The sequence below is a fragment of the Nuphar pumila genome, chromosome 2, assembly GCF_984573655.1.
Source record: "Nuphar pumila chromosome 2, dmNupPumi1.hap1.1, whole genome shotgun sequence".
Classification (NCBI taxonomy): domain Eukaryota; kingdom Viridiplantae; phylum Streptophyta; class Magnoliopsida; order Nymphaeales; family Nymphaeaceae; genus Nuphar; species Nuphar pumila.
In genome coordinates, this window is record NC_143250.1 from 9,991,034 (window position 1) to 10,005,787 (window position 14,754).

At 37.1% G+C, this 14,754-nt stretch overlaps 1 protein-coding gene across 1 annotated transcript; it reads left to right on the forward strand.

Moving 5' to 3' along the window:
- The first annotated feature begins 11,837 nt into the window (after positions 1–11,837).
- On the forward strand, positions 11,838–14,323 carry LOC149844715 (uncharacterized). The gene is made up of 5 exons (XM_089995180.1): positions 11,838–12,534; positions 13,136–13,193; positions 13,302–13,385; positions 13,534–13,669; positions 14,015–14,323. The coding sequence occupies exons 1-5, from the start codon at positions 11,877–11,879 to the stop codon at positions 14,291–14,293; spliced, it is 1,215 nt and encodes a 404-aa protein (XP_089851306.1). The 5' UTR covers positions 11,838–11,876; the 3' UTR covers positions 14,294–14,323.
- Positions 14,324–14,754: the final 431 nt, after the last annotated feature.

The window sequence follows — 14,754 nt, forward strand, 5'->3', positions numbered from 1 at the left end:
AAAAGAGGGAGTCCAGAACTCTCCTCAAATCCATTTTTCTTGAATTTCGATAGTTCTATTATACTCGACACCTTGCAACTCCCTCTAATGCGGGTTTCCAAATAGAGGGTAATTGATAGAGACTATAAACCCTAAATTTTAATTTTTCCGTTTAGTAAAACACTATTTTAAAATTTTCTCTTTCGAAAGCAAACACAACGGAAGGCTTTACCTTTAAAACCTTTTTTTAAAACACGGGTTCCAAGCCAAGATCCACAATCTTGAAAGAGAATTTTGTACACTTATGCAAAACATAATGGTGACTTATTTTTCAAAATGTATCTTATACAAAATATTTATCATTATTTATATTTATGTACAAAGTTCCAAAACTATAGAAGCAGTCTCAAGTCCACGTTCAAAAGTCCACTGAGCTCAAAGCTCCTCATTGATTAGTTCCACCAAGACATTTCTTGAAAAATTATTCAAGTAGTGGAGTGAGACAAACCATAGTCTCAGTGTGAGCATTATAGAGTAGTAGCACGAGATCAAGTTAGTTTGAAAAGCTAGTTAGCCAAAACTTTATTTTTCCAAACAGGAAGAGTTAATCATAAACTCAATAAGCATCGACCTTCAAGAGAACTCATACTATAAAATAGACACTATATGAGTTGACCCTTCTGAACCATGGATCGACCCTCAAATGGACTAACTGATTATAAAAGAGAAATGAGGAGTCGACTTTCAAAACCATACATAATATTTATAACTAGAAGAGGAGTCGACTCTCTCAACGTAAGAGTCGACTTTCAACTCAACAAAATTCTTTTATTATAAACAACTAAGGAGTCGATTCACCCAATCACATGGGTTGACTCTCAACTTTAGAACATAACACTTAACATAAACAAAAAATAGTCGACTCATCCAACTCAGGTGTCGACTCTTAGAACAAAACATCAAATCCAAATAAAGAAGAGTCGACTTAAACAACACAAGGCTCAACTTTCAAAGTAAAACATAATACCAAGCATAACCTAAGGGAAGTTGACCCATTTAACTTAGGGTTCGACCCTCAAGAAGTTATCCCTTCTCCTGTAATCGACGTAGTGCACTACTAGGCATGTTACAGTAGCTTCACATCTGCCTCGAGTATCAAAATCTAATGTCTTCTAAGCCCCATGGTATGGGACAAATCTCTCAAATCCATATGACAGGAGTCTCGTTCAATTATCTCAAAACTTTTCATGAGGTTGGTGCAAGCTTGTTCACATCTGATAAGCTAGCTCAAGCCATAAGAAAACCGGGTGGGCACATGTCACTCTTAGTGACAATATATACTCTATCTTGTTTTTAATTAAGTTCTTATGAATTATACAACCTCACAATCTATTTTCTTGATACTTTGTGTCAAATTTGATAAGCTGACTGAAGCCGCAAGGAAACTAGGCAAGCATAATATATTTGATAAGTTAATTGAAGCCACAAGAAACCAAGCGAGTATAATACATCTGATAAGATGGTTCAAAACATAAGAAAACTAGGTGAGTATAATTTATCTGATAAGCTGGTTCAACTATAAGAAAATTAGGTGAGCATAATACATTTGATAAACTTGTTCAACCATAAGAAAACTAGATGAGCATAATACATCTAATAAGTTGGCTCAATCATAAGAAAATCTTGGTGAGTATAATATATTTGATAAGTTGGCTCAACCATAAGAAAACCAGATGGGCATAATACATATGAAAAGTTGGCTCAAATTGTAAGAAAACTTGATGAGCATAACACATCTGATAGTTGATTGAAACCGCAAGAAAACCCAATGAGCATAATATATCTGACAAGCTAGCTCACTAATATCTAATGATGCAAACCAATTGTTAATAAGCTCACAACTAGATCATAATATGCATCATTGCATTATACTCTTATGGTTAAGGCAACCCAAGCCAACACTTTATGTATTTTATCCTCACGGTACTCGTATCTTGGCCAAGACACAACTACCACAACAACAGTGGCATACAACCCACAAAACAAGTCTACCTCATATGTACTGGGACCCAAGGCCAAAACTCATTGTACTCCTCTAGTACGAGCTACAAGGACCAAACGTCTAAAGTCCACATACATACAAGTATAGACAACAAACACCACACAATACCCTTTTGGTACTTGGGTCTAGGCTAAGACACAACACACATAATGGTAGTTAACATGAAGGCCAACTCAAGATATTTGCTCAGTACCACAAATCAACATCCAAACATGTTCTTGTAACGAGATACCTCTAGGGTTATTACCTTAGGATTTTAACTGTGCATATGCATACCCTTTTAGTTACCTTGAAATTACTAGTTTAAAAATGTTAATAACTAAAATATGCGGGATTTCATATCTCAAATGCATCACACAACACACAATATGCATCAATGTACTAAATGGGTTCCTCTTAGACCACCCACACTCATATAAGTGCCTCATTGTATAAAAGTGGCTCCAAAAAACTTAAATACAGGTACTGCAACTCATACACAATAAATTTCAGGCTAATACAGCGAACTCTCAACCTAACAACCCATACCCAAAGTTAAAATTTTAAGAAAAATACACCTGGGTGTCCCAGGAGTTGACTCTTATATGATCAAGGGTCAACTATTTTATAATAATGGTCGACCCTCTATCCCCAACAATATACGTAAACATTTAGAAATGAGGTGTCGACTCTAAATCAACAGGGGTCGATTCTCAAGGACAGAACATAGTGCATATCAAGGAGTCAACTTCTAACCAACAAGAGTCGACTCTAAACAGGGTCAAACTGAAATCCAAACTCCAACACAGAATTTTTCAATGAAAAGTCATGGATTCTCCTTCTAAAATATGAGATGAATATTTCCAACATGGGTTTCAACAAAAAACATGATTAAAATGACATTAAACTTCATACCCACTGAAAAACACATGCATGGTTTTAAAACACAATTTCCTAACCTTACATGTTTTTCAAACAAACACCATCTACGTGCTTACATTCCCTAGGGTTCATGTAGTAGGAAGGTCATACCTTATAATCACTAGAAAAACAAAAAATCCATCGAGATTCCAAATTCTTTTCTATAGGACATGAGAAGAAATGAACGCCATGAATTGAAAATCCTTAAAACAGAGATTCCAAATTCTTTTCTATAGATTGCAACCACTTCTCCTAAACCAAAACGTGATTGTAGAGAGAGTGGGGTGAAATCAAAGAAAAAAGGTATACAGTTTGGTGAGGGAGATGAGAAAATAAGAAGAGAATGAAAATAGAGGGAAATGAGAGAGAGATATGCCTAATGAGAGTAAGAGGGATTAGTTTTTGTTTTATAAAACTCTTTTAACATTAATAATGTTTCTTTTAACATATGTCTACAATGGGTTGACATGCCCTTATTTATCATTGTTGCTTCTGTCAAATTACCAAATTGCTTTTAATGTAATTTTTATACCCATTTTGCCAACCTAATTATTAGACTGCCATCTCCCAATAAAAGCAAGGTCTTTTTAATAAATTTCTAAGTTATCCTATTACCAAAATAGTCTTTCACCTTTTTAGAAAATCTCAGGTATGTCCCTTGCCCAAAATACCATGAGCAAATTTAGAAATGATGATTGTGCCCCCAAAACCAAACAGGTTCGATCCAAACCCAATTTCAACCATTTTTCAATCTGATTTCATGGGGCAAAAAAATATATTATCTTCAAGAATACCAAACTTTGTCTTGAAAAAAGTTTTTTTTAATAGGTGAGCTAGGGTAAAGCAGACCCCCACCAGTTATACAACGTACCATTGGGTTCTGAGCTTGCAATGTCCCAATACATGGTGAGTGCACTAATAACTCCTACCAAACAAGTGGACACCTTGTTAACGATAGAAAAAATTATCTTATTCAAACTCTCTTTCTACCTCCTCACATGGTGCATCAAATAGGGATGGCAACCGGTTGGGAGAAAACAGGGCCCCGCCTCGCCCTGTTTGGATGGAAGATGGAGGACATGAAATGGGGATGAAGGTTAAAATCAAAACCCATGCAGGGATGGAGGCGGGGATGGACTTACACTTTTTCCTGCCCTGCCTTATCCCCATATCCAATCCCCGCCCCTCCCCATCCCCGGTCCTTCTTTAGAGATGTCAGTAGATCGAGGAAAAATGGAGCCCCGCCACCCTCGCCCCATTTGGACCGAGGATGGAGGACATGAAACGGCGATGGAGGCGGGGATGAAGGTTAAAATAAAAAACCGTGTGAGGATGGAGGCAAGGATGGCAGGCAATATTTTGAAATAGGGTGGGGGTAGAGACCTTGTCCCCCCGCACCAGTCCACTGCCATCCCTAGCATCAAATGTTATGATGTTTTTCTTTCAAGCTGCATGTCACTAAAAATTTTATTACAAACTTAACAACATAAAAAAGAAAAACTTAAATTCAAAAAGGCGTAGTGGGATGGGGCCTAGGCCGCTAGGTAGGCGGTGTAGGTTCAAAGTCCATGGGCGTCATCCCTTGCTCAAGCCGAAGTGTGACGACTCTTGAGGGCAAGGAGCAAGCCTATGAAGTTTTACGCTACTGGGATAGTGACTGTAAGGCAAGTAGAGACAATGCATCATGGGGGCAGTCTCTCTCTCTCTATATATATATAATATATATATATATATATATATATATATATATATATATATATATATATATATATATAAACAAACGAAGAAAAGAACCCTTTAATAGATGAATCATAAGCAATGAGATAACTAAATGTGGCTATCGAGCATTAGGGTCCTACACTATCTAAATATTGAATGCAAGTTAAACTCTAGATATTTTGCTAAGAAGTACCTAGAATCCAGATATTCTGCTATCAAGCATCTATAGAAAGCCCAACGCATATTCTGCTATCAAGCATCTAGGGAAAGTCCAACCTATAATAGTTTTCGGATGGAACCTTTTTGTGATGCCATGCCACGGACTAAAGATTAACAAGGCAAGTTACTGTGAAACCACCTTTATTACGTTTATTACGTGGAGTAATTTACGAAAAGTCGCTTCACTTATCAGTTATTTACAAAAAAGTACTTAACATTTTGATAATTACATCTAGCTGCTTACTTTTATAATTTATGTTTCAAAGATATGCTTGGTCTTAAAATCACATAAGCCCACTTTTTTGTTTAGTTAAACAAAGTGACTAAAATGTCCTCATTTAATGATTTTTTTTAACAAAAGAACATAAGTTGAGTTCATGTGTGAGTTTTATTTTTCATTTCTTTTTTTTTTCTATCAAAGTGATACTTTAAAACTAAAAGTTTGAAGATTATATGTGCTTTTATACATGAGTGAATATAAAATTTTAAAAAGTTTTTTATATGTATGAAATATATATTTATTAGTTTTTTTAATAAATTAAATAAAAAATCTTCACTCACTCGAGTCACCAAGTTGACTCACCAAGTCAAGCATGGCTAATCCAAGACCGAGTCCCGAGAATGCCAACCATGCTGAAAAGTACACCCAACTTCATCCTTGCGGCAAAGGATGCCACCCATGGGTTTCAAACTTGTGACATCATACTTAGATGAGTGGAGCCCCTTGTGGGCATGAGTTGTCACACAAAATCGAGAAAAATATCATCTTATACTTTAGAGAGATATGTTAAATGCATTAAAATGAAAGTAGGTGGTTGTATGTAAAAACTCAAACTTTGGGTATTTTTTTTGTAAATTGGTGATAAGGTTATCTTCTCTGATTGTACACCTTTAGTTCAAAAGATCGATAGTGGAGATCACAAAGATCATTCTCGAGAAAACTTATGCCAAGATAATCTTGTCATATTTTTTTTTTTCAAGATTTTTTTGAGAAAATATTGACGTATGTAAGAAATATAGGTTTATCTATAATCATCAAAATATAAAAACTTAGTAAATTGATATAAAAGTGATATTTTTGAAATAGATGATATTTTGAAAATATTGTACTGTTTTCTTATGAGTGTAAAATATTGCAAAAATATCAGGATATTTATGACAGAGTTGAACCTCGATTTGGCACTCTGGCTGTCAATAAATTCATTCATGGAGATCAAACCAAGCCACAGTGCATTGGCTCACCATGGGTCCCATGAGCTAAGCCACTAGAGCCAAGAAACGTCCTCTCCCCAAAAAAGGGATGGTGGCATTTGGGGGTTGGGGCAATGTTGCCAGAATAGAATCGAATCGAATAGGTTCTTCATTGATTTTCTATAGAATCGGTTGGATCGGTTTTCTGTTTATTGTGTAGTTTTTATTATAATTATAATATTTCACATTATATACAGCATCGCTGCATGGTGGGCATGCAGCGACCTGCTTGACATTCCCCATCTTGCATTTCTCGAGATGTGTTTGGTGTCCATCTCGAGAAATGTTGAGATGGATGGTCATCAGTGCCGCTGCATAAAAACTGACCTCTTATAACATTTACTAACTATTTGATTGTTTAGGTATTAAATGCATATTTTAAATTTGGATTGAACCCTACAAGTAGGGCTGGTAAATGAACCGAGTGCAGCATTTAAACTAGTTAGTGATCCGTTTGTATAGCTTGCTAGCCCAGCTAGAAGCAACTCGTTTAGCTTAAATAAGTTGAGCCCAAACCCAGGGTATTTAGCTCTGATCGTCTCAAGAAAACTCGTGTGTGTATATATATTATATATATATATAATCACTAGAATATGATAATTGAAAATATGAGAACTAATGTGAACCACAATTTTCATAAAATTTTTTTCCTTTACTCTTGAATCTAACCATGGATGTGATCTGCATGCATGGTTTTATAAGAACATGCCTTTGAATCATCCCCTTTTAATGCATAAATCAGATTTTTTTAAGGCTTTAAAATCAATGGCTCATATTCTTCATAAATATTCAAGCCTTCAAAAATTATATTTTTTAATAAAAAATACACGATCCAATGGTTGATTCCTAGCAAATTTATCATGCCAAGTACATTCACACGGTTGGATTTGCAAAAACAGTGTTGAAAGTGCTCATATTCTAGTGATTCATCTATATATATATATATATATATATATATATATATATATATATATATATATATATATATATATAGTTTAAGTCTAATATATAAAATAAAGAATACATAAGAAGGATGCATGTAAAATGCACATCTTGGCCATTCATCTCAAAACCAGGCTTTGCAATCAAATCAAGTCACTTTGGGCCCCCACAAAGCGTACGCCTTCAGTGTGGATCCCAACATATTAGATGCTGTGTGTCAGAGGGCACCATAGTGTATTTTCATGTTTTCAACATTGCCTTATTTCCTAAAAGGCTAAGACAAACCGTGAATTCATTACGTGTGTTTTGGTTCTAGCAAATTCTTGGAAACAGATGATATGTGGCTTTGATTTTGGTAGCTTTTGGAGTTTGTCAGAATAACATGATTCATGTGAGTAGGGAGTTGAATACGTGAAAAAAAAAAAAAACCACCGTCCTATTACCTCGAGTCAACTTGTCTTGTTACACCTACAATAAAATAAGCATATTGTTAGTTTTTGTTTTTTTTCAAATGCAAGCTGGGGTTAGGCTAGGGGTGGCAATTTATGACACGACCCACCAACCCGCCTCTTAGGCGGGTTCGGGTTGGGCTTAAGCCAACCCGTTTAATAAACGGGTCGACCCGCGTAACCCGTTTAATAAACGGGTCGACCCGCGTAACCCGTTTATTAAACAGGTCGGGTTCAGGTTGGGGGTATGCCAACCCGCCAACCCGGCTGACCTGTTTAATAAACGGGTTAGGCGGATGGGTCAACCCGCCAACCCGTCTGCCTGACCCGTCAACCCATCAACCCGACCCGCCAACCTGTCAACCCGACCCGCCAACCTGAAAACCCGTTTACCCGACCCAACCCATTTATTAAATGGGTTGGCGGGTCGTGTCGGGTTACCCGTTTATTAAACGGGTCGGGTTCGTGTTTGCCACAGCCGACCCGTTTAATAAACGGGTCAGGTTCGGGTTGAGGTATGCTGACACGTCAACCCGCCAACCCGACCCGATTGCCACCCCTAGGTTAGGCAGACACCTACCAGTTATACAACTATACCATTGGGTTTTGAACCTGTAACGTCCCAACAAAAGGTGACGTGCACTAGCTGCTCCTGCCAGACAAGCTGAACCCCGTTAGTCATGTTGTTAGGTTTTGTTGAATGGTTTGCCACAAATTAATCTGAACTTGGCTTACTTAAAATTTTATGGCATTATTATTGTTAACTAACCTACATCACCTTAATTAATGGTAGAAAGGATAAAAAGTTTAGACCAGATTAACTTCCCGATATGCTCTTGCATGCCTGTAATTATGAGGGCACGGGTTTTTGTGATAGAAATGATCAGTAGAAATCCACAAAGTACGTTAAGGGGATTTTTTTATCATGCTAAAAATGTTATTATTGTAATGCATACTGCTATCATTACATGGAATGATAATCCATATAAAGCATGATATTGTGAGTGCTACAGAACATGCAAAACATGCTTTCATGGGCTTAATTGTTCATTATTAGGCATTGGCTTGAAAGAAACCATTGTTGGTAGCTAAATTTGCATGTGTGGCATGTGCATCATTATTTTGTACAGTAAGACATGCATGTAGGGTTGCTTTTGAGAAGCTGAGGGTTATAACAAACCCTAAGGTGCTACAATGCTTAGCACCAGTTTAAAAAAAATCACATACACACTAATGTTCAGAATCGTCTTTATTGACGAATTGCTACTTATTTACGAATCATGATGTAATTGTTACCCTAATAAGGTACTTGAGCTATTGAGCTCTGATTTGCCTACTTTTATGAGGCACGTGAAAAGACAAGTCTATGGTAACCCATTAAGTTTAATAGACTACCCTAGAAATGGTAAGAGTATAGCCTCATAGACAACTTGTGTATTTTGTGAGCAAAGTGTCTTTTTTAGTGCTCAATCACTCAGAGGTTAGGGGGTCGGTCTACCAATATATGTCCTAAGTGGTACTCTCATTCTTCTACAAAAATATATGATGCATCATCTAGGTTTATTTGCTTGCCTTATAAGAATTTTCGCTTAGTCATTATACTGTCTTCTTTGAAATAAAGAATTCAACTAGTCATTCGGGGCATTCAAAATACATAGCATAATAAATCCTCGAATGAGCTCGAACTATCTCTAAGCATTGAGTCCTATGCATACCCGTAGGTAAGTTAAATATTGAAACAATGACCTCTTATTCACACTGTTAACTAGAATAGAAAACATATCATGTTAATGTAAAACATAGATAATTCCATGTTGTTGATATCACAACCTCTCTCGTGAGCCACTATGTTGGCAGGGCTTCGAAAATAGGTAAATGTTATAGCATGAGTTGGTATTACCCAATGGTTTCACAAATGTGTGGTAAATGCATATTATGATTGTATGATTTAATACATGTTTTACTTCTTACTTATTATGTATGCTTTGATTCTCTACAATTATGCATTGTTGCTTTACTTGCCAAATTTTTAAAAGTTTAATCTATTTTATGGGGTTTACGAGTGATGATTAGCTGCTACAGGCAATGATGTGATGATGCAACAATGTCATGGATCCACTCTCTCTGTCTTTTCACTCTTAAGCACATTTTGATGTTCTTTGTTTTGAATATGAACATGTTATTTTTTTTGTGAACTTTTATATGAACTCTCAATTAAATCTTAGTTTGAACAAATGCATGCTTGAATGGATGCAGGAAGATTGAGACACAAATCTAATCCATTTGAAGACCCAATCACTTTAGTTGGGTACTTCGCCTATAACCGCCCAAGGTTTGCTAGCTTAGTTCTTTCAAACAAAATTTTTTCATTCTACTAAATTGACTCTAAAAAAGGGATTTATTTTTAAAAAATTAAAAAAAATCGCAGTTTTTCAAGTTAGAAAATTTGGGTGTTACATCTTGTGAAGTTAGATTTAATAAAACAATAAAAATAAGGGGTTTTGCTAAGTTATTTTAGGTAGAATGGATTTTAGGCAATTTTAACCTTTTTATATATTCATGAATTGTGATATGTTGATTTTTCGACATTTCAAAAATTGTATCTTGTGATATATTAGACATGTTAAAATCCCTTAAATAGTAAACAAATCATGTTAAAGGCATCCATATGGCTAGATTTTAGCATTTTCATTAGATCTGTACCTACAAGAATTTATAGTATCGTGGTACCATATATTATCTCTCTTATATATATATATATATATATATATATAGGATAAGTTTTTGGTACGCAGGTCCATATGATATCAATGAGTTGAAATTCATAGGTGTGATTTGTTTTGACTCAATCTAACTCCATAGTTGTGAACTTGTGATCTACATATTTTATTTAGTGAGGATAGGCCCTTAGATCATGTTCTTTTGACAAAAAAAATTATGTTTTTGAACTGAAAATATTATGGCCTTTGAATTTTTTATTTGCCAAAAAAATCTATTCATACAATAGAACCCGGTGATCCAAATCTGCAGATTGAATCGAAACACGATTCACAGAGTTTTGACTCATTGATACCATATGAATGTATACCAAAGACATATATATATATATATATATATATATATATATATATATATATAAAGAGAGAGAGAGAGAGAGAGAGAGTGTGCTTCCTTTTTCATTATGTCACTATTAGGACCTTCTAAAATTAATAGTATTATTCATTTTATGCTAGCTAGATCTAAACCATTAGATGTATTTATCATTATTTATTTATTAAGAAACAAGCTTTACTTAGAATTAATTTGATGTAAAAATGTGAATGTTTTATGATCAATTTTTTGCAGAATATTAATCATTGATTTTTTTTATTTTTTTAAAATACACATATGAGCATAAAGATGGTTAATAATAAACATGTTTTCTATTGAATAAACAATGATAAATACATCTAATGGTTCAGATCTAACATAAAATACCTAAACCTGTGATTTTTGAAGGGTCCATATTGGGGACCAAACTAAAAAAAAGACAGCACAATCCATATATATATATATAAACCACAATTTTCATAATTTTTTTCTTGAATCTAACCGTACGGACGTGATCTAGCTGCTTTGTTTTACAAGAACGTGCTCTTGAATCATCTGATGGCTCATAATCTTTATAAATATTCAAGCATTAAAAAATTATATTTTTTTATAAAAATTACAATATCCAATGATTGATTCCTTGCAAATTCACCATGCCGAGCACATATACATGGTTGGATTTGCCAAAAAAAACGGTTGAAAATGCTCATTTTTTTTATATTCTAGTGATTATATATATATATATATATATATATATATATATATATATATATATATATATATATATATATATATATATATATATATATATATATATGAGAGAGAGAGAGAGAGAGTGTTGGACAATCGATGCTCGTCTTTAAAACTTCCTTACTCTCCACTCCATATTCAAAGTAAAAAGTTAAATGTGTTTTCCCTTGGGTAAAAGCAGGATCTTATAGTAGGGCACCAAAAGCAGTGTGCTTAAGGGAAGGAAGGGAACATGGCTGTAGCAGTCTGACTGCGCCCCCCCCCCCCCCCCCCCGCCCACACACACACACACCATAGGACCTCCCATTTCTTTTATATTCAACTGCATACCCACCACCACATCCACTCTGTCATGTCATCATCATCCTCGAATGGCATCCCTTAAGAAAAAAAAAACTCCTCCCCTCTTTGTCCTTCTCACCCACCTCCCCACTTTACTTATACATCTCATCCTCCCACGAAGGGAGCTTTAACAAGAACACCAGAGAGAGAGAGAGAGAGAGAGAGAGACCATAATGTCTTTAGAGGCTCAAATTGATGAGAGACCAGTGTTGCAGCCTGCAAAATGCAATAGAGTACCATCTATAGAGAGCAAGAAAGCTGTGAAGAAGACCCAATCAAAACCACCCTCGTCTTCACCACCACCTGCACCAAACCTGACCCTCCCTTCAAGGAATGCACTTCCAAGGTCATCACCCTTCAAACCTGCCAAGCCCTCCCCACCAATCTCCCCCAAAAGCAAGCCCTTACCTTCTTTAGCCATCCTCAAGCGCGCCAACGCCAGTGATTCCCACAGCCTGAACTTGAGCATTGACAGGCAATGCACAATCAACCCCACCAATGATGCCTTTGTTACTGCCACCAGCACAAGCTCTTCTTCGAAATCTTCTTCTTCTTCGCCTCGGCTCGTTAGAGGCAGGAAGAAGTCCAGGAAATCCACCGTTGGTGGTGGTCTAGATGCTCCTTATGACGCTATTTCCACCTTGCTCAAGTCGCCTGGCAGCATAGCTGCGGCGAGAAGGGAGCAAGCCAACCTCCTTCAGGCGCAGAGGAAGCAGAGGATCGCCCATTACGGGAGAACGAACAAGCCGGGAGGGAAGGTGGCGCCGGAGGAGCCTCCAACTCCGAGCAGTCAGGAGCACAAGAGATGCAGTTTCATCACCCCCAATTCAGGTTGCTCTTCTCTTCTCCTTTCTATATAAAATATAGATTAGTGTCCCACAGGAGTTCTGCACACCTGGCTAAGTGGGTAGGCTTAAGACCTTCAAATAAAATTGATGTCATCAGCATAGCTACCAGGAAGCCAAATAGAGACGGGAAGTGATGCTCATAGCCGAAGTGGGGAAGTGTGTTAAAAAGTAGTATGAAGCGGGAAGCGGGATTAGTCTTGGAAGCATGTGAGAAGAGGAAAAAACATAAAAAAAAAAATTGAGGAAAACTGAGAGAAAAGCTAAAAAATGAATAATAATATGAAAAACACAAGGGGAGAGGGAGGAGAGGGAGTAGAAAGCGAAAGAGAAACAAATGGCGAACAAATATGATGCAAGAAGGAAGCGAGTGAGAAGTGTGCTTCCCTCTTTAGGAAGGCGCTTCAGGTAACTATGCTCATGAGTTTGATACCCCGGTGTACATCCTTTGCCGCATGCCCAAAATGATTGTCCGGCAAATTTCAGTACGTCCAACAAAATTGGAGGTTTTTCTCCGCATAAAATCACAAAAATTTGGTGGTGTTAGGAAATGAAGGCTAAGTTCTCTTTTTTTGACCAACGTGCAGATCCCATCTATGTCAGGTACCATGATGAGGAATGGGGAGTCCCTGTACATGATGATAAGTGAGTTGGTTATTGCATCCTTTCCTGTTCGCATCTTATCATCTTTTTCTTCTGTGATCTGTCTTGATGATTACGACTGAAATAAGAGAGATTGGTGTTGTGTTTTAGGATGCTGTTTGAGTTTCTGGTTTTAGCGGGGGCTCAACTGGGCATGGATTGGACTACCATCTTGAAGATGCGAGATGATTTCAGGTACACACCATCATGAATTGTGATCTCCATCAAAACTTTCTTTGGTGGTCGTCCTCTTTCTCTCTCTCTCTTTCTCTTTTTCTTTTTCTTTTTCTTTTTCTTCTTCCTCTTATTGTTTGGGGACCTCAAACTGTTAATGAATTTGCAGGGAAGCTTTTGATGGGTTTGATGCCGAGTCTGTTGCCAACTTCAGTGAGAAAAGATTTTCTTCCATTAGTGCCCAACTCGGCATCGACCTGAGTACAGTCCGGGGCGTCGTTGACAACTCCAAGAGAGTGATTGAGGTAGTCCCATCTCTTTTTTTTTCACTCCTCTCTCTGCCAAGTTCTGGGAGCCCCTTTCATTATCAAGAGTAAGGGTATGATGCCCCTTGCTTATGCCGAAGCAAGGTGAACCCCTGGAGGCAAGGGGTGTGCCACTAATTTGCACCATTGGGACAGCGACCGGAATCCTAGCCAGCATGACCAGGTCTCTGATCCCGGGAGTGGTTTCTTAGTTCCTCGTGAAAAAAAAAATTATAGATTCACATTACTTAGATTATAGGCCTTGAGTGCCATTTTTGTTTTCTCTTCTGTTTGTATTCATTCACGATGATTGGTGATAACTGTTTGTGCCTAAAAACAATGCAGGTTCAGAAGGAATTTGGGTCATTTGATGACTACATGTGGGGGTTTGTGAATCACAAGCCAATGTGCCCAGAGTACAGGTCAGGCAGGAAGATCCCGGTGAAGACATCCAAATCTGAGAGTATAAGCAAGGACATGGTGAGGAGGAAGTTCCGATATGTGGGTCCCACGGTCATCCACTCCTTCATGCAAGCTGCTGGCCTCACCAATGACCACCTCATCACCTGCCCACGCCATTCACAGTGCATGTCTTTGACAACTCCCCCAACTTCATCTCAATAACCCCAAACCAGCTAAAAAAAATCTATAAAAATATACTTTGGAGTGAGTAGCGAGTGATTTCTAACTAAATTTGTGACTTTCCTTTTGCTTCTTCTCCTTTGTATCATGAAGATGTTAACTGAAAAAAGGGATCCTGTATGTGGTTCTGTAATTGGAGATTTATGGTGACTTTGTGTGTGTATGATTGATAAAAAAGGTGAATGAATTAAGAAATGAGAAATAGAGGGAAGATGATTAAAGAGAAAGAGAGAGAAAAAGGTGGTTTTGTGGAGAAGAGACAGACAGCATGTGGGCTGGCAGGCAATCCATGTGTGATGTCAGGCATCCCAATTAGCTTTTTAGGCTCCATGTGAGTATGGCCCATATAATTCCTTCCTTTAACAGGCTGTGCCCAATTGGGGAGGACCACCCACCATGTTGGCTCTTTTCTCCCTTTATCCATGCCTAAACTGTTTTATCAA